This window comes from Globicephala melas, chromosome 20 (genome assembly GCF_963455315.2).
Source record: "Globicephala melas chromosome 20, mGloMel1.2, whole genome shotgun sequence".
NCBI lineage: Eukaryota > Metazoa > Chordata > Mammalia > Artiodactyla > Delphinidae > Globicephala > Globicephala melas.
In genome coordinates, this window is record NC_083333.1 from 11,805,916 (window position 1) to 11,830,565 (window position 24,650).

At 46.8% G+C, this 24,650-nt stretch overlaps 2 protein-coding genes across 4 annotated transcripts; both read right to left on the reverse strand.

Moving 5' to 3' along the window:
* Positions 1 to 84: 84 nt before the first annotated feature.
* FXR2 (FMR1 autosomal homolog 2) lies at positions 85 to 14,180 on the reverse strand. The gene is made up of 17 exons (XM_030861574.3): positions 13,734 to 14,180; positions 7,481 to 7,533; positions 7,054 to 7,147; positions 6,582 to 6,653; positions 6,319 to 6,467; positions 5,972 to 6,065; positions 5,380 to 5,496; positions 3,834 to 4,004; positions 3,552 to 3,630; positions 3,085 to 3,194; positions 2,762 to 2,848; positions 2,237 to 2,459; positions 1,834 to 2,031; positions 1,541 to 1,741; positions 1,351 to 1,446; positions 1,105 to 1,205; positions 85 to 785 (listed from the first exon to the last, which is right to left on the reverse strand). The coding sequence occupies exons 1-17, from the start codon at positions 13,812 to 13,814 to the stop codon at positions 690 to 692; spliced, it is 2,022 nt and encodes a 673-aa protein (XP_030717434.1). The 5' UTR covers positions 13,815 to 14,180; the 3' UTR covers positions 85 to 689.
* Positions 14,181 to 21,955: 7,775 nt separating this feature from the next.
* On the reverse strand, positions 21,956 to 24,179 carry SAT2 (spermidine/spermine N1-acetyltransferase family member 2). Of its 3 annotated transcripts, none has more exons than XM_060290972.1 (7): positions 23,844 to 24,179; positions 23,622 to 23,673; positions 23,402 to 23,485; positions 23,201 to 23,302; positions 23,018 to 23,058; positions 22,773 to 22,884; positions 21,956 to 22,670 (listed from the first exon to the last, which is right to left on the reverse strand). In XM_060290972.1, the coding sequence occupies exons 1-7, from the start codon at positions 23,907 to 23,909 to the stop codon at positions 22,624 to 22,626; spliced, it is 504 nt and encodes a 167-aa protein (XP_060146955.1). In that variant the 5' UTR covers positions 23,910 to 24,179; the 3' UTR covers positions 21,956 to 22,623. The 3 variants fall into 3 exon arrangements, with proteins under 3 accessions (XP_060146955.1, XP_030717440.1, XP_030717441.1); XM_030861580.2 differs by having other exon boundaries at positions 21,956 to 22,688; positions 23,844 to 24,178; XM_030861581.2 differs by having other exon boundaries at positions 21,956 to 22,884; positions 23,844 to 24,178.
* Between the last annotated feature and the right edge of the window lie 471 nt (positions 24,180 to 24,650).

The following is a 24,650-nucleotide window of genomic DNA, read 5'->3' on the forward strand; positions in this document are numbered from 1 at the left end:
TACAGGAAACAAGGGTCAAGGCAGGTCAGTCCTACACAAACAGATGGACCAAACTGGGCATAAGGAAGGTGCAGGAACCAAAGGGCCATTTGGATTTTTTTATTCTCTTTTTAAATACTGTACAGTGAAAAATAAATACGCCTTCTCATCCACCAGACAAGGTTGGTCCCCCCTCCCCTGGGGGACCTTGTCACCCCACTTCATACACACCCCTGGTTCTACTCCAAAACCTTCCCCATGCCTCCCACCCACTTATACCCTTACTATCCCCGTCTTCCACAGTGATGAGGCCCCAGAAATGGGGGGTACAGGACGGGAGGAGGGATAGCAGGGGAGCCCCCCTGAACTGTCCAATCTGGGTGGGTCAAGGAGCACCCCGCACCAACAGGCGGAGAATGGGGGTGTTCAGAGAGAGATTGGGGCATTAGAGGATAAAGGCACATCCAGTCTGATGGGGAAGGAGAGAGGCTCCCCTCACCCTGGGGGTAGGGTGGACAAGAGGGAGGGGGGTATGACCCTGTTACACACCCCTCCACTAGCTCCTGGAGGCTGGGGGGGGACCCAAGCTGCTGTGCCACCCCCCGCCCCCCTAGATAAGAGCAGCTCCAGCGCAGGTCAGTTGGGCCTGTGAGGGCCATGGTGTTGGGCAGCAAGCGAGATGGAGAAGGGAGGGATGCGGGCTGGAGGGTTTATGAAACCCCATTCACCAAACTACCCAACTCCAGGGGGGCAGAGAGCTCCCCATTCTCTGAGGGGCCCTTAGGAAGCTTGCTGACAGAGTCACCCTGAGGGGGGAGTGGGAAAGAAAATGGAGAGGAAGCAAAGAAAAAGGTCAGTAGAAATTCAGGTAATGCCATTCCCTACCACCTAAATGCTCCAGGTACCTCCAGGCTGGTCCCCTGTAGTCACTTTTACTGGGGTCCAGAAAATATGAACCAAATTCTCTTCTATTCAAACTTTTTTCACTATTCTAAATGCGGTCTAAACTCCATCAGACATGCCTTCTCTGCAATTTAATGAGAGGTTTCTTTGGGAGTTTTCTTGTGCCCCCTACCCCAGAACAACAAAAAAGGAGGTGGGGTAAACTATATCTTGCTTGCCTACCTTCTGTCCTGAAAGAGAATCCTCTGAAGGTTTAGTGCGTTCCAGGGGTGGCCGCTGGCGGCTCTGAGACTTTGCTCGGGAGATATAGTCAGCCACAGTCACTGGGGAAGGCAGAGGACCAGAAGTTTCAGAAGGAACCCAGGTACCCAACCCCTAGACACCCACTGAACCCCAACCCCTAGCTTTCACAGGATAGGAGGCATCCTGTTCTCTGATGAAGTCTGCTGACATCCTGTGTGAGCTGACCTGGCTGACGGTCTCCACTGATCGAACCATCAGTCCGGTTACCACGGTTACGGCGGCGGCGGCTCCGATTACGACGCTGGGGTCTTGACTCATCTTCTGTGGGGCAGGGGAAAATGAGAGCTGTGCATCAATCTCCCATCCCTCAATTCTTGCCCAGTTCTGATTTTTCAGATCCAGGTACACCCCTTACCCAGGCCATTCTCTGTCATGCTGGGCCCGTCAGATTCCAGGCCTCCATCCATGACAGTCCTGTCTTCATCAGTGCGACGGCGGCGGGAGCGGCGGCGCCTGGCACTTGCTGGGGGGGGTTCCCCAGGCTCTGAATCAACTGGGGGCTCTGGTTCGGATGTGTCCAGTAGGCTGTAGGGATTACTGTCTGGGTCCTTCAGCACTGGTTAGAGGAAAAAGAGGAGTTGGGAGTGAGGTGTCCATCATCTTTCCTTTTGGCCCACATTCGTGAACCTAGCTGTCTGCTTCTGGTACCTGAGCTAATTGATGAAGAGTTGTATCTTGAGGTGGGCCGGGGGGCAGGTGGGGGTCCCCTACCCCGGCCCCCAATCGGCCGCCTCCGACTTTCTTCCCCCCGGGTCGGGGGATCCCGGTCACCAGGCCCAGCTCGGTTGGGCTCTTCCCTCTTCTCTGACTCAGTCTCAGAAGCTGTGGATAGGTCTGAGATGGGGCCTGAAGAACACAGTAGGGTTCAAACAGGGTCACTCACCCTACCCCAGGATCCATCCCAGTCCCCAGGCTGGAAGACTCTCACTCTCACTCTCACTCCTAAGTCCCCCAGCCAACCACTTCTTCATCTTCTCCATCACCCTTTCCTCAAACTTCCACCCAGACTTCTGCCTCCCACACACCCCACCACTGCTCGCCTCCCTCTCACCACAGGCAGGACCACCTGGCCTCCGGCCCCGGCCCCGGCCCCCGTAGCTGCCCCCATAGGTTCGTGTGGTGTGGAGGGAGGAGGAGGAGCTCTCATCGGTGGTGTAGCCAGCCTTGTCGCTGCCACCGCTGCCCCGCCCACTCCCAGGAGGGCGAAAGCCCAGCCCAATCTGCCGAAGCTGTTCATCAATTTGCAACCTCTCCAAGCGAAGCTGCTCCACCTCCTGGTTGGGGAGAAGATGGAGAAAAACAAGGAAGGAGGAATAAGTATAAGATCAATGAACAGTCTCTTTTTCCTGCTTCTCTGCCCTGACTGTCCCTATGGATCTGAACTCTCAGGAATGCAAGAAGGTTAAAACAGGGAAAATTCTGGGTTCCAACTCCACAGCCCCAATTTTCCACCTAATGGTTTCTATTCTACTCAGAGACACAAACTGGGAACCACCACTTTTAACTTTATCCACCAGTATCCTTAGTCCCCTTGTACACATGGATCTCTCCTCTCCCAGGCTTCTGGCTTGGATACCTGCAGGTAGGAGAGGTGATACTCCAGCAGAGCCTGAGCATTGCTGATATTCTCTCGGGTGCCAACAAATATGAAGGGAACCATTCCCTGGAGAGCAGAGGAAAGGACAGATGGATTAGAAAGAGACTCAAATGAAGTTTTAAGTTCATGCTGTCTCCTACAGAAGCCCACCCAAATGGGATCTTTCTGGGCTGTACATCTACCAGGAAAAACCAAAGTTCCCAAGCCCCAACCCCTAGAAATCCCATCTCTCAAGGGAATGGCTTGGAGAATAATCCCATCTACTTCTGGCAACCAATCTCTAGGTGTTAGCTGCCCCATACCTCCTCCCTGGGGTTCTTCTTGTCATTATCACCTTCTACTCGAACCCTCACCACACCAGATTTATCCACAATCTCCTGGATCACTTTCCCGTTCTTTCCAATCACTTTGCCTGAATGGGTAAAGGAGGAATTAGGCCTTTTTTTTCCCAAAGGAAAGGAAAAAAAAAAAAAAAAAAGGAAAGAAAGAAGAGTAAAAACAGACAAGATAAACAGTTTTCCAGCTGCTATATAAGGATTCCGTTTAATGATTCTCTTGCTTCTAAGCTTCTGGCGTGTTTTCACAGGACAAAATATCACAATCCCTAGAAATCTGTTCTCCCATTTTTGTCACTCCTACTACAGACTGTTTGCTCTGTCCTTGTGAAACTGGAAGTCCACAGGGAGGTGCCAAGCCAGAATCACTTTAGAGCATCTCACATCTGGTCCCCAGCTGTATTCTCTTATACACATACTCATCCCCAACTCACCAACCAGGTTCCTGGGCACTTGCACGGAGTCCTCAGAAAACTCAAGGTAGCTCCGGGCCTGTCGGCACGCCTCGGGAGTCTAAGAGAAGAGGAGTGGGGAGTCATTAATAAAACAGAACACCTGGATCTCAAACAGTGACCTTCCTGCCACTCTCTGTCTTTGAGAAAATGTGGCGCCACCGACGTCAGGGAGGGAGGTCAACACGACAGGTTTCCTTTCTATTTCACACTCTCTTCTCTCTATCCCCTAAGGCACCTAGACAACAGCTATCTTTTGCTGACCTCCCCATAGATGCGGAAAGTGCAGGTCTCTTCACCCAATTCGATGGCAGTCACCCCAGGTACTTTTCGGGCCTGCTGGATGTTGGCACCATGAGTCCCAATTGCTAGTCCCATCAAGTCCTCTCGCACTGTGAACTCCTCTTGGAAAGCTGCCGCCAGCTGCTTACTTGTCTGAAAAAAAAAAAAGGCACTGGACCACTGGACTACAGGAATCATGGAGAAATCTCAGAACACCTGTCCCAGATACCTGATGCTTTGCATAACTTAAATGAGAAAAGACTGTATGAAAGAAAGCCAGAACTACCTGGGAGTCCACTGACCACCAGGACCTGTGAAGAATTCAGGAACTTTTCATTCCACTCCTACCTTCCCAATACCAATGGCTTGGTGGGGAGGGGAGGTAATGATGGCCGAATCTGGGCTGAGATCCATCAAAGATCCGGATTTGGCTATAACACTATCTGGTTGTGTGATCCCAAACAAAACACACTCTCTGTGCCTCTGTTCTGTCATCTGCTAAATGACTACACCTGACCTACCCTATTCCCAGACTAACAAGAGGATTAAATAAAGTTGGTATGAAAGAAAGGACTTTTCACAAGGTAAATGCAAGTGTAAGGAACTATTTACCTTAACCAAACCAATATCAACTCCCAAAATAAAACCTGAAAAGTTGAACAGAAAGCAACAGGTTGAGAAAAGCATAAAAAGAGGTTATGGTACACCATGCTACCACTTCATTTCTCAACCAGTCCTTAGAGGGATACCTGAGTACAAGGGCAGGAAAAGGGAAAGGTTCTGGCAGTGCCCTGAGTAGCATCCCTGGAGAAGTAAAGATTACCATGGTCCAGAATTTTCAAAGGCTCCCGAAAAGATCAGTTCACTTGATAAAAAGGAAACAGATGTTCAAATACACACATACACGTGCGTGCAAGCACGTGTATATATACCATCCTCATTTAGGATGGTATAATTCCTAAGAGAATCTGACCATCATAAGATGTCGTATGTCATAAGATGTCAGAACACAAAAACACTCACTTTCAACTACTGTAGAAACACTCACATTCAACTACCTCATTGTCACAGCTAAAGAAGAAAAAGCTCACTGAAATCAAATTATTTGACAAAGCAAGACATAGGATTGATTCCAAATCCAGTGGTCTTTCCAGTTTACAAATGGTTCCCAAACATATCCCACAAAGCAGTCTGGTTCTCAGAGGTAATTTGGGGGCAGCCAGTGGAGGTAAGAGCCACACCCTCTTGCACTTTTAGACCCTATTTTGATTGATCTGTTTTATGCATTGTGCTTTCAAGTAAAATTTCACTTGATCAAAGGGTCCCTTTGAAAAAAAAAAAGAAAAAAAGCTTGTACTAAAACATGATGGAGCTCTGCCATCTGGAGGAGTCTGAGATAAAATAGCAGACCCAGGTTTAATGGCCCAGAAAGACCTTAATGTCTGTTCACAAGAGCATGGGTGGAGGATGGGGTGGGAGGGGAGAAGGACAATACCAATCAGCAGTAAAAACTGAAGCCAAAACTTACCTCGAGGTGCTTGGTAGCTTCTTCATTGCGGGACATGAGTAGCAGTTTGGTGCGCAGGCTTCGGAAATGCATATCACCCAGCAGGGATGCTCGCTTCACAGGGGCTTCTGTGGTTGACTGCAAAGAAACCAATGGAAAAGTCATTAAAACTGACTGACTACATTTTAGAGGAGATCCAGGAACTGGGAATCAGGATGCCTGAGTCACTGGAAAAGGGTGGGAGTTAAGAAACAAAGTTGAGGAACAGGAAAAATCACTGTCAGTCTCACAAGGGCCTACTAACTGGGTGCTTAAGGGAAGTGATTTTAAGTAGCAAGCGCAGGTGAGAATCATACTGTCTGTTTTTGAGAGTCCAAATATGCAAGGAAGGGTACCCAGCCCAAACTGCAATACGATGGTCAGGTTGAAAAAAAAATTAAGGTCATACATGAGAAAGGCTAAGGAAAGGTAGGGCTAACCTGGGTCCACAGAGGTCAGGAGCAATAAAGTCCTCTCTGACAAATAAATATAAGCACATTTTAGCTCTTCTCTTCTTGCAAAGGAGTTAAAAGGGGAAAAGGGCTTAGGTGAAATTCAGGCAGAATAAACTCACCAGAATGAAGAGCTCACTATTTGTGATGTTGAGAAAGATGCAGTTTGCTCCCAATGCTTTCTTGAACTCTTTATGGACGTTTTCATTGGAGCAGCTGCAGAGAAAGAGAACAGTGCTCAGAGGGCAGAGTGTAGAGTACAGTTGAAGGGGAGAGACAGAGGGACTGAGAAAAATAAGGACTGCAGTAAAAGAACAGGGATGAGGAAACAGAGGAACTGGGAGCAAAAGGGACTCTAGAGGGCCAGGGAACACAGAACACTGAAACTGGGAGTGGGGGCTGGGACAAACAAGGGCAGAGATGAGGACCATAAAGAGGGCCCCCCACTCTCGACATCCCAAACACTCACGCCTCTCTCAGATCCTCAGGCACAGCCATGGTAACCTTGAAGAAGCTGCCTTTGGTTGCAAGGGGATTGGGATTAACTGGCCGAAGCCGTTCCAGGGTGACAATCTCATTGTAAGTGGCATCACAGGCAGCATATTCAATGACATAGAACTGGCAGAAGGAAAGAAAGGAGAAGCTGTGGATGACCTGAGTTTCTGTCTCCCACCTTTCTCTGACTAAAATATGTGTTTCAGCAGTTCTCCAAAGGCCTTGACAATCACTCACATCTCCCTTCATCATCCGCACCCGGGCCAGCCACCAGCCACAAGGTTCTTGCTCATTGGCTCGAGAATAAACCTGAAGAGAAGTTGAAAATAAGAGATATTGAGGACCATCCAAAAACATCAAGAATGGAATGAGCATTAAGACACTTGGGAGGCATCCTAAACTAAGATAAAGGAATCTAGAGGAAGGAGCTGCTAATTAAAATCAGAGTACACTGGATTTTAGATGCTGTTATCATAAATGGAAGAAAAGTGAATCCCCTGAAAACAGGAAGCTCCCTGAGAGCTTGACTGATCACAGCAATGATGGACAGAAAACTGCTGCATTTCACTCTTCCACAGGCTGCCTAGCTGGATGGAGGAAGGAGCGTGAACCAACCAGTGAGGAGCCTAGGGTACTGGTATCAGGGTAAGGGAGATGCAGAATCCTGGGAAAAGGGACATTTAGAAAAGGTGGACTCCAAGGCCCTTACCTCCACTTCATCCCCTTCTGTGATCTCCTTATTATAGTCAGCTGGAGGTGGTAGCCGGACATCCCCAAAAGGAATCTGCCTCTCACTCTGCCAGCTGCGAGGGAAAACAGTGATATGAAAGCATTCAGGCGAGTGTGGCTGCCCGTTTCTTCCTCCACTGGGCATTTTCCACCTTCCCTGGTGATTACAAGTTAAACTCCAGGCCCTGCTCCATAGTGGTGCTTTCCATCTCTTGCTAGAATCTAAATATGGAGTCAAATGACCCCCACTCTCACCATTTCCTCTCCTGGGATCCATATAAGTTGCCCACCCAAACCCTTGGCTCTCCCCCACCTATTATACACGCCTCATGGGACTCAGCCGCCCCCTCTTCTCCACTCTCCTGCTAGGACCTAGTATGCTGGATTCTCTATTCCCAAGGACTTACTTGTTTTCAAAGAAGATGGTGACAGAGTCTTCATGGACATCCTTCACAAAGCCCTAGAATGGATTTTAGAACAAAGTAAAAAAAAAAAAAAAAAAGCCAATCAACCACCACCTCAGCCATCAAGGGAACAGACAGTTTTAGAGGGCCTTAAACTAGTTTTTTTGTTTGCTTTTCTTTTCTTTTTTTTTTGCCCGCGCCTTGTGGCTTGCGGGATCTCAGTTCCCCAACCAGGGACTTGAACCCAGGGCCACAGCAGTGAAAACCAAGAGGGCCTAACCACTGGGCCACCAAGAAACTCCTTTTTTTTTTCCTTTTTTTAAACTAGAGTTTTAGATGGGGACACAAGCAATCTAAAAACAGGGCCAGAAAAAGCTGTATTGGTGAAGGAATACGAATGTTGAGGTAGCAAGAAAGGAAACAATACTGGCAGGGAAAGAAATGTTGCAAAATCCAGAAATAAGATGAGATAGAAATTAAGTAGAAGGGAGAAACATCACCTGCATCAGAACAGCTGGGAAACTAGTGGTCTCCTACGGCTCCCACAGAGGCCTCCCTATCTGTCTGCCTCATGCAGTGCTGAGCAGCTTGCCAGAATTCAATTAAAATACCAACAACATTCAGCAAAGCTAAGAATATCCCATGAGACAGTGTGAGGTTGTCCTGGAACACCTAGAGGACATCAGGATCTGCCAAGAGAGAAAGGGTCTAGCTCCTAATACAGCAAGAGGCCTGAGCGAACTTGGTGCCTTGATGCCTGGGTCGTAAGAAAATAATCAGAACACTGGAGAAATTAGAAACAAACACAATTTACGGAAGGAAAAATTAGGATTTAAAAGATGTGAGGGGGCTTCCCTGGTGGCGCAGTGGTTGAGAGTCCGCCTGACGATGGATGTGACATGGGTTCGTGCCCTGGTCCGGGAAGATCCCACATGCCGCGGAGCGGCTGGGCCCGTGAGCCATGGCCGCTGACCCTGCGCGTCCAGAGCCTGTGCTCCGCAACGGGAGAGGCCACAACAGTGAGAGGACCGCGTACCGCAAAAAATAAAAATAAAAATAAAATAAAATAAAATAAAAGATGTGAGGGAATTCCCTGATGGTCCAGTGGTTAGGACTTTCACTGCCGTGGGCCAGGGTTCAACCCCTGGTCAGGAACTACGATCCTACAATCCTGCAAGCTGAGCGGTGCGGCCCAATAAATAAATAAAAGATGTGAGATTTCTAAATGCTAGACTAGGACACTGCTAAGAATTTGAAAAGAGTAATAAAATTTGTAGAAGACCCCAAACTTGAGATGAAGACAAGGGAGAGGAACAGGGATGACTGAATAGCTGGAATCGCTGGTCTACCTCCTATTTTCTCTCTCTTTTTTTGGCCAAGGCAGTGAAAGCTCTGAGCCCTAACCACTGGACTGCCAGGGAATTCCCCACCTCCTATTTTCTATGTCTTCACTGAGGAAGCCAAAGCTATGCGTTCAATCCTGTGCTCCCAATTTTCCTACCTTCTCTCCTGTTTTTCACATACTCAAAATCAGGGATTGCTAATTTTGATAAAGTCCAATTTTTCAACTTGTTCTGTATCTGAGCTTTTGGTTTTATATCTAAGAAATCTTTACCTAATGTCCTTGTCTAGAGTTTTATAGTTTTTATTTTACATTTAGGTCAATGATCCATTTTGAGTTAAATTCTGTATATGGTGCCAGATACAATCAAACTTTTTTTTTTTTTGCCGTACGCGGGCCTCTCACTGCTGTGGCCTCTCCCGCTGCGGAGCACGCGCAGGCCCAGCGGCCATGGCCCACGGGCCCAGCCTCTTCGCGGCAATGTGGGATCTTCCCAGACTGGGGCACGAACCCGTGTCCCCCTGCATCGGCAGGCGGACTCTCAACCACTGCGCCACCAGGGAAGCCCCAAACTTCATTTTTAACCTATGAATGTGCAGTTCTTTGAGCACAATGTGTTGAAAGACTATCCTTCCTCTACTGAATTGCCTTTTCGCTTCTGTCAAAAATCAGAAAATGCAAACTAATGCATAATGACAAAAGGCATTGGTGGTTGGTGGAAGACTTTTGGGATTGACAGAAATTGTGGCGATGGTTTGTTTTCTATATATGTCAAAACTTAACAAATTGTATGCTTTAAATAGGTGTACTTCATTGTATGTCAATTATGCCTCATTAGATTTTTTTTTAAAAAAATCAGGGGTTTCCAAAAGCTAATATACGAAGAACTATTCCTGAGCTTTGCAGGTAGGAACAAAATATGAGTTTGGGAGAGAAAACACCAAAAATGTACACTTGTGTCACTCCCACCTCAGAGAACTGATCAATCATAAACGCTTAATACACTGTTTTTTCCTTAAATCTAAACCTAAAATGTCACTCTTGATACCAGCCATCTTTCTCTTCTTTCGGGAAGGGATCTTGTTATGGAGTCTTACTACTTAGAACTTTACTTCTGCCCAAGGCATTAGTCCTCCTGGTACTGCCTAGCCTCTGACTTACCCATGCTTCAGCCTTCTCTGCCATTCCCTTCTTCAGTAATATTTTTTCCACTCTTCATTCAGCTCCATCAATACCCATTCCTACTCTTCTCCACTCACATCTTCTATTTGCCCAAATCCCTCTCTTCCCTTTTGGGTTCTTCCCTTAGCTCCTTTTTTTTTTTTCTTTTTCTTCTTTTTTCCTTATCTCCTTTTTAAGTGTCCTCCTCTTTTCTTCCTTTATAAGGATTTCTCTAAACATTTCATCTAGCCTCTTCAGCTGACTTTATCCAATTCTTTATCCAAAATGTCTATCTCTAAGCTTTAGAAACAGTTTATCAAGAGAGAGTTAGCTATTTTCAAAACATTTCAGGGATGAGCTAAAACATAGTGGAAGAGAATCACTTGCCTGCCTCTTTTGTGAAGAGATCCCCACTCCTAGATACACTCATTCACAAAGGATATGTCTAAAGCTCTAATCCAATTCTCCTCCAACGTGTCAGGGTTGGCCCTCAGGCAGAGGTAGCAACATTACCCTGGTTTTTCCAGCTACCATGATCCCAAGGCAGAAATGCAAAGCTCAGAATGGAGTTTTCCCTCACATAACTCAGCAGTTCAACTAAACGTCACTCATTCTTATACTTCTAGGGTCCTTTTCCTTCAAAGATTCTCCGAAACAAGCTTTCTCCTCAACTTCATATTCCAAGTCAGTCTCTGCTCCTTAATTCCACCCACATTACCCCAGTTTTTTTCCTCCAAAAATACCAGTGGCATAAAGTGAGCTCCTAGTTCTGCTCAGTCCATGCTCATTGAGAAGATAAGCAGAGGAGGGCAAGAGCAGTTGAGTGCCTCTCTAGAAGGCTACCTACATCCAAAGGATAACTCAATTCAATTCAATGGCCAGGGCATATGGAGCTTTGGCTTATAGAGCCTAGGACTGGACAGAGGAAGTGAGAGCCCTAGGTTCCCAAGTACTTCACTTTCCTCAAATTATAAGATACAAAATTAGGTCCCACCTTCAACCTATCTTCTAGTCCTGGGTTCTCAAAATAAAGGAGGGAGTTCTAGAAGAAAATCAGGAAGGGTCTGGATAAAAATCACGTGTTGAAGGTGAGGATGCCATATTCCTTAAAAAGGAATTGGAATTGGGATATCCAGGTAAGGTCTGGAAAGTTGGATGACTGTGCCCTGGAAGGTGAACAGATATTTCATTTGGGAGAGCACCGCTTAAAGAACAAAACACATTAAGTTCTGACAGAAAAGGAAGAGCTGATGGGATAGCTAAAAGATAACTTAGATCCCAGATCTGACATTTGCAGTTCTATCCTGGAAGAAGATCAACAACACTAGGACCCAATTCTGAGAGGGATGAAAGGAACCTTCCCAAATTTATAGTTCTAGAAGCAATGTAAACACTCCTTGAACCACACTGAAGTTTGCTGAGTCATGAATATTAAATCAGCAGCAAGGACAGATTGGGTAAGTATCTATATGGCACTGAACGTTGAAGAAAGATTAGTCTGAATTTAAGGATTTACTGTTGTTTTCAACTGAGGCATGGGGCAGAAAATGCTAAAGTGGCCAGGACACAAAATCCACATTACCTGGCTTTCAGCTCAAGTCCAAACTCTATTCTCTGATTCAAAGCATCCTAGCCCCAATTCCCTCAATCAAGTCTATCACTGCCATAGCCCACAGGAGAAAACAGAAAGATCCAGAGACACATTTTCTGTTGGACACTTATATGTGGAAAGGGAAACATGTCCCTTCCCAGCAGTCTCACACAGCTAATTTGAACTGGATACCAATCTTTCCCAGCTGTGTCTGACTCCCATGCTTCCTAGAACAAATGCAAACATCATATCTTGATCTCAGGCTCAGTTTAAGAATCACTTTTCTTAGGGATGGGAAGGACCCAGATGAAGGACAAGATACTGTGGTAAATGAGGCTAAAATCTTATGAGGAAAGGTATTTCAACAAAGGTAATGCAAGTTTGGGGAAAAAGGATATAAGAGACAAATGCACTCTATCAGAATCAGAAAGGAATTAAGAGACTTTGCCAAAGAAAACAGAAATGCTATGGAGGCAGGCTAGAAGAAAAAGTCCCATGAGTTAGGAAAGTATGCAGAAAAAAATGACAGAAGGGATCAGCTGGGAGCTTCCTTCTTCCATCTTAGCTGGGTAATGGAATAGGTAGTTTCTGGGGATTACACAGAAATATTAGGAAAAAAAGCTAAAGGCTTATATTGAGAGGTTAAGTTAAGATAGATGTGGGTACCCACAGGCACTGAAGAATATAAAGAAACCTGGTGAGGGAAGTAAGGCAGAAATGAATAGGCATTTACAATGGGTCAAAAATGACTACACTGAACTTATCAATCGAAGTTGGGGCAGAAACCTACTCCAAGGGCAAATATGAGACCCTTTCCAGTTATAGCAAGATATGATTTCACAGGGAAGGAGTTCGAGAAAGTCATTTCCAAGGGCACGAAGGTGGAGAGGTCTATTATGGGAGGACAGGCTTGAGGGGAAGTGAAGGAAAGGGGGTTCTTCTCCTCACAAGTAATGTTATGATAAGATAACTCTGCTCTTGCTCCTCAGGGTAAAATGAGAGAAGACAGGAATCGGGAAAGTCTCTGAGACAATTCCAGGCATAAAGTCCAAAGAGGTTCAAAATAACAACAGTCACATAAAGAAAAATTCCTGAGAGGCAAGAGGGGTCTCCCTCTGGCTTAATCTAAATGGGAAAAAAATGTCCTAAAAAATAAGATTCAGAACAGCTTTAAAAGGTGGTAATAAAAGGAGTTCTAAAAAACCCAATCCTGGGCAACGGGGGAGCTGAAGTAAACAAGGATCTTTTAAAGATAGTCTCCTTCTCCTTTAAAAAAAAGGCTAGTGGATTCCCAAACTGGGCGAGTTGGCCAAAAAGTCTTCTAGAAGTGGAAATCCTTAAGAAGGAGATAAACAGAGGGAATCCTTGTGAGATCCCCTTTTAGAGATCAGGGATATGAAGCTTACACTCCTCAAGATGAAGAAACTGTATGAATGATCTAAATGTATGAGGTCAAAGTGAGATGACAAATACAAAACCATCCCTGGGTAGAACAGTAAACCAGCTAGTCTTGGAATAAAGGGGTGGGGCGAGAGACTTGAGAAAAGATGCCACCTTATGGCTATGAGGCAACTAGACTGGTACAGCCCAGAGTTCCTGAGGTCAAAGATACTAAATGTCATAAACAGATTCTGACCGTTTCTCCTTGGGGTGGGAACAGAAATATAAGATGAAAGTGGGGTGAGTCTTCCAGAGCCAGTAAGCAGAGGCCTCTCCGAGGAAGATGAAAAGATCTAATATGGGACGGCCTTCCCAAGGGGGTAATAGGGAAGAATAAAGAGAATTCTCCATGTGCTTGGACTGTGGGGAAGACGTGATTCAGATCCAAGGTAGGTCTTCTACTAGAGACAAGAAAAGTCAACGAGACGCTGGGTAAATGGGGTCTCTTCTGGGGGGCTGGGGGGGAGCTGAACCAAGTACAATAATGCCCTGATGCTCAATCCCGGAGATGCGGGTAAAAGCAGGTGTAATAGAGGGGCCAAAAATAAGAGGAAGGGGTTCTTATAGAGGTCTCCCCCCAGGAGGGCCGCGGGTGGGAGCGTGGGTCTAAGGTTCTAAGGGTCAGGGCTTAGCTCCAGAATATCGATCCCGCCCCACTCTTCCCGGCTCTGGCTGGAGGGAGGGGGCTGAAGACCGCGTCCCCGGCCGGCGCGCCGCCTCACCTTGTAGAAGGCCCCGTTGGAGCCGCGCACCTCGACCGGCAGTCCCGGCTCCACATCCCCCCCAGAGGCCAGGCCGCCCATGGCGCCGCCACCGCCTCCGACTCCCCCGGCGGCGGCTGCAGCAGCGCTCTGAGTACGGGCCGGGCCAGGTCCCCGGCGTCTCCCCGGAGGAGGAGCCGGAGGGGGAGCCGCGGGGGGCGGGAGCCGGGCCGGCCCCACGGCGGCCCTGCCACAGCCAACGAGCAGGGGGCCGGGGCCGGGCCGCTCCCCGTCCGCCGCCGCCGCCTTGGTCTCCGCCACCGTGAGGGAAACGGCCGCCGCCGCCGCTGCCTTCGTCACCTCAGCTTCCGCCCGCCGCTGCCCCCGCTGCTGCCTCAGTCCCGGGACCCGCTGCTGCCGCTGCCGCTCCACGGCCTCCACCTCCCCCTGCCGCCGCCGCCTACTGCGCAGGCGCACCGGGCACCCGCCCGCCGCGCGCGGGCCCTGAGGCCCAAGGCGCAGGCGTCGAGGCTGGCGACCCAGCTCGCGCTGGCCAGCGCATCAGGGCTTCCACACTCCTCTTCACTCTCTCACGCCCCCTCCTGGTCGCTTACTTGCGCTTGCGCAGAACCAGACTGGTTCTTTTTCCTCGCCACCCCATCTCTCCACGGCCCCTGTCTCTTCCTTTTCCCACCCCACAACACTGAGAGCTAACCAATCATGGGAAGGGAGGGACGGAGCTCACTCAATCGGATTGGACTTCTGATGCTCCTGGTCAGACCACACCCACTTCACCATGGTGCGCTCCACCAGGCTTGTACAAGTTAGGGATGGGCATGCGCCTGAATGATTGCTTGGTCACTTTCCCCACCTTTGTCTTTCTTGGTGCGCACGCTCCGAAGGAAAAAAAAAAAAAAAAAAAAGGAGTTGTCGAAAGGAAAAAAAAAAAAAGGGCCTGGTGCGCATGCGCTGGGCTTTACAGTCCACAAGGCGGACTGGATTCTTTTGAGCCTCTGTTTCTCTGCACGATGCGGTTTAAGAGTCACGTTCTTGCCTTGAGAAGATTCTGATCATGCATACAAAGAAAGGTAAAAGAAAGATTTCAAGGCAGTACCGAAAGACAAATGCAACTTAGCACAAGATTGGATATCTAAATTCGGAGAAAATTCAAAAGAGGAAAAATTGTTACGGAGAAAGGATAGTAGAGGGGAAACTTAGGATTCGTAAACTAAGATAAGTGAGAAATTTCGGTGGAAGTGAATAAAATAGCCAAGAAATTAGGATCATGTGTTGTGCAGTAATCATTTAGCAAATATTTATTTAGCCCTCACTGTGTTCTATCCACTGTGGTAGGTGGTAAGGGTACAAAGACAAGATGTGGTCCCCCAAACAAGGATTTTATAATATATTGGGGAAGGAGCAGACAAACACATTTAAGCAAGTAAGTGCATGGAGTTCATTTGAACATGGGATAAAGATAAGGACTAAGTTTTGGGGGAATCCCAAGGAGACAAACAATGGTCAGTTGTTCTTCAGAGTGATAGGGAAAGACTACTGCAGGGGAGGTGATGCAAATTGAGATTTGAGGGATAAATAGGCATTTGCTAGAGGAAAAGTGCAGTAAGAGTATTCTTGAGAGAACAAGGACTACAATGGTGCAGAGGAGCAGAAAGAACATGTCCTTTGGGGAACCACAACTAGTTCAAATAGCGTTTGGCTTGAGGTAGGGAAGCTAGACTGCAAAGGACTTGTAAATCAGGTTAAGGAAAATGGTCTTCACTTTATCAATACTGGAGAGCCACTGAAAGATTTAAAGCAGTAGTATAATGTAATAATATTTATGTTTTACAACTGTGGGGAATAGATTAAAGATAAAGGGCATTCCAGAAGGCAGTGAGAGCTGTGAGGAGCTGTTGCAGGTGAGAAAGATGCTGAGGAATGCCTTGGATTAGGGCTGTGGGCAACAGAGGTACAAGTTGATTTGAGCCTGTTAAATTTGCAATAGAATCAACAAGAATTGGTGATAAGGATGCGGTGGAGTCAGTGAAGAAGTGGGAGGAACACAGATTTCTACCTTGGATTGCTGAGTGCATGATGATGCCAGTCATGGAAGAGAGAACATACGAGAAAAAGTTTTGGAGGAGAAGTTGATGAGTTCAATGAGTTTGATTTTGCTCTTTGAGTTTGAGGGTCTACCATCCAGGTGGTCATGTTCCTTTGTCTTCAACAAACTTCTCTTTCAGATCCCAATTTAAATATAATTTCATTAGCCTTCCATTATGCCCACACTGGTTTAGGTCCACTGCCTCACACTGCCAAAGCATCCTATACTCCTTTGTGGCACACATCATGGTTGTAATTTTAATCATTTATCCAGCATCTGTCTTCTGCCATCACACTATAAGTAAGCCCTATGAGATCAGAGACTGGGTTCCAGGTCTGTTTGTCCCCAGCATTGTATACCCAGTACTTAGCACAGTTCCTGGCACGGCAAATATTAACTGAAGGAACCAATGTCCTGTAGGTCAATGGACACACAAGTGTGTAGCCCAGGAGACATCTGGGCTAGAGAGGTGAATGTGAGAATTATCAGCATATTAGACATAGTTAAAGCTATAAGAGAAAATTAGATGTCTAAAGAAAAGTGACTTAGAAATGGATTGGGTCCATGATAAAACTCTCAACTACAACAGTATTTAAAGGGCTGGTAGGGAATTCCCTGGTGATCCAGTGGTTAGAACTCCATGCTTCCACTGCAGGGTACCGGTTGGATGCCTGGTTGGGGAACTAAGATCCCACATGCCGTGCAGCATGTCCAAAAATTAAACAAAGATACAAATAAATAAATAAAGGGCTGGCAGAAGAGGAGGTGTCTTCAAGCATGCCTGAGAAGGAACATCAGTAAGGAGGGTAGCAGAAATAATAAAAGGGACTAGACTATCAGCAGTGATTCTGATAAGGAGTAGGGAGGGAGAATTAGAGAAATTAAGTGGGACAGATTATCAGGAGTGCTGGCTGTCAGACTAAAAAGTTTGGGTTTGGACCCTTAAGCAACAGGAGTGGCTGAATTTTGTCTTGGAAATGGCACCATCATCAATTTCCAAGCCTCTGGCAGCAACAGTCCTCTCAGATTTGACTTTTGCACTTTTTCATCTGCTCTAGTCATTGTTCATTCAGGCCAAGGATGAGAGTGGGAAAAGGGGGAAAAGCATTCCAGATGGGGAAATGGCATGTACAGAAGGCCCAGAGGGGAGACCACACTGCATTTGAGGTACTGGAAAGAGTCTAACATGGTCAGAACTGACTTGCTGGGGAAAAAAGGCTGGAATAATGTTTCAGATAATGGAGGTTTGGGCCAGAGCCTGGAGGGATTAGCCAGAAGTTTGGACTTTGTGCTGACAGCAGTGGGAGCTGTGACTGAATTTTCAGCCAACTTGCCTTTAGGTGAAATTGCCTGTAGGTGAAATTACTCTAGCTGGACTATACAGAATGTGTCAACAGAATGCCCCAGCTTGCCTTAGGACTTCTTTTGTTTTTTTTTTGGCAGCACCGCATGGCATGTGGGATCTTAGTTCCTGGACCAGGGATCGAACCCATGCACCGTGCCGTGGAAGCACGGAGTCTTAACCACTGGACTTCCAGGATAGTCCTGCCTTAGGACTTCTAAATACACAGAGAGATTGAGAGAGGAAGTTAGAAAGATGGATAGATTGATAGATGGATGGCTAGATAGATACTGAAAATGGGGATCAAATGAAAGTTTACAGATTGAATGTTGAGACTTGCCCCAGACTCCCTCTTCACCCAGCTCTGAGATTACCTACAACCAGGCTTACACCCTCCAGGCAGGAGTTTGGAAGCATCTTCTCTGGGAAATCTAACCAGACAAGGAAAAAGACCTAATGGTACTGACATCAGGGGTTCCTCAAGGAAATGGCCTCATGGCTCACCCTATAGTAAAGTTCACGGTCCACATACCTCCCTACATCCCATACAGACACACTCACAGTTTCCAATCAGTGCCTTGGTGTCCTGATCTTAAATATGAGCAGACAACTGAGGATTACCAGACATTTGAGGAAAGACTTTAAAATGAAAGATGGAGGCCAAAACAAAGAAAGAAGGAAAAGTTTAGAAGAAATACAGACTACACAAGGAGAAAAACATTTTTAAAAAAACCTATGATGGATATTCTCAGATAAGAAAAGAACATATATCCATGAAACAAAAACAATGTTTTTAAAATGCAGAGAATAAAAGAGAATTCTTAGAAATTAAAAACATGAGAGCAAAAATAAAAATTCAGTAGAAGGAGGTATGAAATGTACAACATGATAAAAATAATTAACATCGCTGTACGTTATATATGAAAGTTGTTAAGTTCTCATCACAAAAAATTTTTTATTTCTTTAATTTTGTGACTGTATGAGATGATAGATGTTCACTAAACTTATTGTGATAATCACTTCATGATGTAAGTAAATCAAATCATTATGCGGCACACCTTAAACTTATACACTGCTGTTATGTCGATTATATCTCATTAAAACTGGAAGAAAAATAAATAAATAAAATCAATTAGGGGAATTAAAAAATTTCAGTAGAAGGGTTGGAAAATAGAAATTAAAGAAATCTCCCAGAAAGTAGAGCCAGAAAATGAAGGAGATGGGGAAAAAGGAAAGAAAAAAAAATTTGTTTTTAATTATAGGATTAGTCCATGGGATTCAACATCTGAATAACGACAAAAGTTCCAGAAAGAGATCACAGAGATAATGGAGGGAGAAAATCATCCAAAAAATAATAATAAAAATTTAAAATGTTTCCATAGCTGAAGAACATGAGTTTCCAGATTGCAAAGACCCACTGAGAAAACACTAAGACATTTCCATGGAAGATTTCAGAATGCTAGGATAAAGAGATGATCCTAAAAGCTGTGGTTGGGGAAAGAGGGAAGGAAAATAAAAATAAGCTTCATACATAGGATTCAGAATAAGAAAAATTTCAGGTTTCTGAACAGCAATACAGCAAACTTTCAGTTTCTGAAGCTTGAAGACAATGGAGAAATGCCTTCAAAATTCTTAGGGTAAATTACTTCCAATCTAATATTTGATACCCATCCACACTGTCAATTAAGTACAAGAGTAGAACAGACATTTTCAGACTTGTAAGGTTCCAACAAATTTACCTCCCAGGCATCCTTTCTCAAGAAACTCCATCAAAGTAAACCGAGAAAGGTGAGTACATAGGTTCTGGGAAACAGGCTGTCAAGAGCGGGGCAAAGGTCCCTAAGATGGATGTGAAAGGAGACTCCAACAGTGCAGCCTAAAGATCAGACTGTGTGCTGGAGCAGGTCTAAGGGCTCCGTGAGAAAGTTCTTCAAAATGAAATAGATCAAATTCCTTACGTGTTTGTATATTCTTAAGAAGAGATTAACATAACTAAGGGAGAACTGGGGGATAAATTAGAGTACGCAGAAAACTAAGCAAATGAATATAGGAGACAAGGCAAGTATTAATTTCAGGGAAAACAAAAATGATGCAAGAAAGAAGGGCTTCCCTGGTGGCGCAGTGGTTGAGAATCTGCCTGCCAATGCAGGGGACACAGGTTCGAGCCCTGGTCTGGGAAGATCCCACATGCCGCGGAGCAACTAGGCCCGTGAGCCACAATTACTGAGCCTGCGCGTCTGGAGCCTGTGCTCCGCAACAAGAGAGGCCGCGATAGTGAGAGGCCCACGCATCGCGATGAAGAGTGGCCCCCGCTTGCCGCAACTAGAGAAAGCCCTCACACAGAAACGAAGACCCAACGCAGCCAAAAATAAATTAATTAATTAATTAATTAATTAAAAAAGAAAGAAAAACACCGATAACAATCCTCATGGCTCAACTGTGAAGAGCATTTGCATAATCATAACATGTAAACACGAAACACAGATCCATCCAGAGTTATGATATAATATTGGAAGGATGGAAGGATGGGAAGTAGGGATGGGGTGAAAGAGGGGTTGGAAGAGAGGGTTAGCAATGGGAGGTCAATACTAGTGCTCGAAACAGAAACGTCAAGAAGTAGCAATATCTGGACTTCCCTGGTGGTGTAGTGGTTAAGAATCTGCCTGCCAATGCTAGGGGACACGGGTTCGAACCCTGGTCCGGGAAGATCCCACATCTTCAGAGCAACTAAGCCCGTGTGCCACAACTACTGAAGCCCACGTGCCTAGAGCCCGTGCTCCGCAACAAGAGAAGCCACTGCGATGAGAAGCCTGCGCACCGCAACGAAGAGTAGCTTCCATTCGCCGCAACTAGAGAAAGCCCGTGCGCAGCAACGAAGACCCAATGCGGCCAAAAAAAAAAAAAAAAAAAAAAAAGTAGCAATATCTGTATGCCATTTTGAATTTGAAATATGAAGGTGAATACAACCCCCCCCCATAACAATACAATTTAAAAACTCAATTGAACATGATTGACTCTGAAGAGTTAGGGGAATTGGGAGACTACTGTTTTCTTATATAGGTCTTGTAGAGATATTTGACACTTTAAATAGTATACTGTATATTTATGATTAAAAAAAATAACCCCATGGAAGGGGGTAGTTACAGAAGGAGGCTGGGAGATCAGTTAGGAGGTTATAGCAATTTTCAAAGAGAGGTGATAGTGGGAGTGGGGTTAGGGATGTGGACAGATTTGAGAGATATTTTTCTCTATTCTTTCTTTAAAAATCCTTCCCCCTAAATGCCCTCCCCTCTGTTCTCCCTGGAATGGCCAGAACCCAGGTGATTTTCACTCTATACTAGTCAGCCCCAGCACTTAATAGAATCACCCTACAGGAGGTTAATGAAGTGATGAGTGGGTGGGAGACCATGGGGTGGCTGCAGAATGGATTGATGCTGGGGTGCAAAGACACCCTATGAAAACTGGTAAGATCTGGGTCAGGATGAGCGAATAACAAAAAACAAGTGTAAACTCCGAAAAGCAAAGACAAAACAGGACGGGGGCAAGATACATTTTGGAAATATTAAATTTCCTAGTTCATACTCTTATTTATTTATTTATTTATTTATGGCTGTGTTGGGGCTTCGTTTCTGTGCGAGGGCTTTCTCTAGTTGTGGTGAGACGCTCCGCGGCATGTGGGATCTTCCCAGACCAGGGCTCGAACCCATGTCCCCTGCATTGGCAGGCAGATTCTTAACCACTGCGCCACCAGGGAAGCCCCCCTAGTTCATACTCTTTTCTTCTGCATTAGCATTTAAAGTTTTATTTATTCATTTTTCTGAAGTACTACATGGACAAGGCACAAAATTCAGAAGATCCAAAGTGGTATGGGAAAGAGTCCCCTTCCTTCCGTTACCTGGACACCCAGTTCCTCTCCCTGGAAGCGACCACTCTCTGCTTGTTTGTGTGTCCTTCCAGAAATAACTCATTCTGAGTTCAGTTTTAAAAGTGCTGTCAAAAGATAACTTGTTCATGTTAAAAAGATATTCATCCCTGCCAGATTAGATGAGCCAAGGGTATGAAACTGGATTCTTCTGGCTCCCATCTGTGGAAGGGGCTGACAAGCTTCATTATTTCTCAATCAAGTTTGTCCTAAAGGCCCATCTGTTGTAAACTCGTTTTAAGGGCCCAAAATTGGCACCCCTCTGGAAGAATTTGGGCATTTGAAGTGTTGTTTGGCTGAATTGTATTTTTTTTGGGTTTTTTTTTTTTTTTTTTTTTTGCGATACGCGGGCCTCTCACTGTTGTGGCCTCTCCAGTTGCGGAGCACAGGCTCCGGACGCACAGGCTCAGCGGCCATGGCTCACGGGCCCAGCCACTCCGCGGCATGTGGGATCTTCCCAGACCGGGGCACGAACCCGTGTCCCCTGCATCGGCAGGCGGACTCTCAACCACTGCGCCACCAGGGAAGCCCTGTATTTTTTAAAAATTTTGAATTTTAAGATGGATCTTCAACTCTCTAGACTCCATGGATCCTGTTTTTTACAATTTACACATGTATGTTACCTTCTTGTCCACTTTCAGTGTCTAAATTATGACCATTTAACCAATGGTTCCTCCACAAGAGGAATAATATGTCACCACTGAAAGTGATAATGTGTTTAATAACTTAGGCAGATGTTTCTGATTTATTGTTAAATGAAAAAACAGGTTGCAAAAGAGTTGATCCCATAAATCCCCACACACTTAACTAACTGTATGTATATATGTACATTGAAAAAATCTAAAGAATCAATACCAAAGGGTTAAGAGTAGAGATGTAAGTAAGGCTATGGATTTTATTTTTATATGTCCCTTCAAACTTCTCTGCAACAAACCTGCATTACGAAATATGATGAAAGTAGGAAATGAACCTGTTTCCCTTCTTGTCTCCACGCGTCCTAAAGGTTTGTTTTGGTTCTGCTGAACTGAAAATAAAGGCTTTGTGACTTTTGAAAAAGAAAAAGCACTCGCTAGCTGAGCGGATTTTTTGAAAAGTTGGGGCCAGTGGTCCTTCCCAGTGTCCCTAAAATGCCACCACCAGGTGGCAGCCTGCTCCATCTGTTGAGTCGGTGGGCCTGCCTCAGTCTCGGATTCTACACAGCCCAGTCCAGACACTGGAGGCCTTTGTCTGGGTCCCAAACCCGACCAACAAGCCTGATATGTATGGTAGAGGCCAGAGTCAATACTCTGGTCCATTGTGGGTGAAAGTCATCTTAGGCCCACTTTTATCCCCAGGAGCAACATCCACTGACCAGAAAACACTGAGGAAGGGTCGTAATAGCTGAAGCTTGTCACATCCTCAATTCCTCCACCCAACACCACATCAACACATGGGAATTCTTGTTTATTTTTCACCCTTAACAAGGAGGTGGGAAGCCTTGCCTCTTCCTCACCTCTGTTCTTTCCGTCTGGGAGTATTCACTTCCAACTCTCCTTCCCTTCCTTCAGGGAGGCCTTGGTCCGTGGAGGCAGTCTCTGAGGACTGCTTGAGCTGGTGGGGATGAAGAAGCTGAAATAGAGATCCCCAAGGGATGGCGTCACTTTCCTGCCAACTCCCTCATCGCCTCTCCTTCAAAGCGAAAGCAGTGCCAACCTTCAGCTTCCGTCAGATCTTGGGCTCCTAGGGCCTTATACAAGTTCATAGCCCCCTTGTTCCAGTCTAGGACTGCCAGGCGGAGCTGGGAGCAGCCCTTATCCAGGGCCACCTGTGGGAGAAGACACCACTCACTTTCCTGGGTCAAAAAGGAAAAGACTTGCTCGCCCTCCATTCAACCCAGGTGCCTCCCATACAGCTTTGCTTTGCCAGGGCCCAGCCTGTAGCCCCATCCCTCTCCTCACCTCAGCCACTTTTTTGATTATTTTGGAGCCAATCCCCTGACCTGATGTGGGGAGAAAAAGGCAAAAAGAGGGATCGTCTGAGTTGAAGGGGACCAGAAAAGACCATAGGCTAGGATTAAGAGGCAAGGGATGGTGGTCCAGTCTATAGGTTGCTTTTCTCCCATCCCGGCCTCTGCCCAGTACCCCGATACTCTGGCTTCACGTAGATGTCTTCCAGATAAATGTTTCGTCCCTTCCATGTGCTGTAGATGAAGTAGTATAGCCCATAGCCCACCACACAGGGCCCTGAGAGAGAAAAAAAGAAGGGTCAGGCGGCTGGGCACCTGGGGGAGAGACCTTTGAGGCTGACTGGAGAGGGCACCTCTGAGATCAGGGTGCTCTTACCCTGTGGCTCCCCGGGCGCAGGAAGAATCTCTGCTACCAAACAGTGATAGAAAGGATTCTCTCCAAAGCCATCTGCTCTCAGGGCTGCAGAGATCGGAGTTGTGACAAAGAGATAGAGAAAGAAGGCCTGGGTGTGTGCCCAGTCTGGAGTTACTGCCTGGGGAACCCATCCATCACTTCCACCCCAGCCTCCGTCAGGACTCAGGTGTTGGGCCCGTACCTTCTTCACTGATCTTCACCTGGTCTGAGAGTTTCTCGTACTCAGCGAGTTCCTACAACGTGCGGACAGAGGCTAGATTAAGGCAGGAGGGCCTCACTGCTCCCGAAGCAGGAGCCCTGGGCGCGCTCCTCCCTCTGCTCCCACCTCCTCCTTCCCGTCCCCACTCCAGCAGCGCCGCTCTGACCCCCTCTGGGACCCCGGTTTCCGGCCCGCAGCCCTCACCCGAATCAGCCTCAGGATATTTCCACAGTCTCCCTCCTTGGCTTCTCGGATCAGCACGGAAGCCATCCCGATCTCCACCGTCTGGAACCGAAGTCCAGGATTCCCACTTCCGTTCTGCAGGACCGGACGAAGAGCAACGGGGACCCTTTAAGGGGCCTCCAAATTCGGATCCCGGAAAGCCGGGGGAGTGGTGGGGAGCGAGGTGGTGGGGGAGCCGCGGGCTGGGAAGCAGAAGCCCGATTCCGGCTGCCGCGGGGCGGAGAGAGTGGTGGGACTAGCGGTCCGCACGGCCTGGTAGCCCCTAATTTCGGGCCCCTACAGCCCGCACCTGCCAGCCAATCAGCTTGCAGAGCAGGCATGTCCCCGCCCCCCGCGCACCCGCCGCCCCCCAGCTCTACCCCTACGGCCGGGTCTCTTGACCGCACACCCCGCAGGGGTCAAGGCTGGACTGCCGAGGCTTCCTCGTTGTTGTTATCTGGGTGTTCCAGCCTCCGTTGGAGAAACTCCACGGCTCAAAAGATACCTCCTTCTTTAACTGAAGTGTGCAGTGATACCTCCTCTACCCTTCACCCCAACTCACCCATTCCAGCCCATCCAGACTCGGGGTGAGCCCCAAGACCTCCAGCTCTTGCCTACTGGCTCAAAGTGTTACTCCTCTTGGGGGCATTTGTATTTTAAGATGGGTCAGGGAGAGGGTGATGAATTTCTACTGGTAAATGGTTAGGCCTTGTAGTCGACGGCTAAGAGAAGATAATGGTGGGGGGGGGACCAGGACTCTTAGTATCCACTGAATCACACTCAGAGACA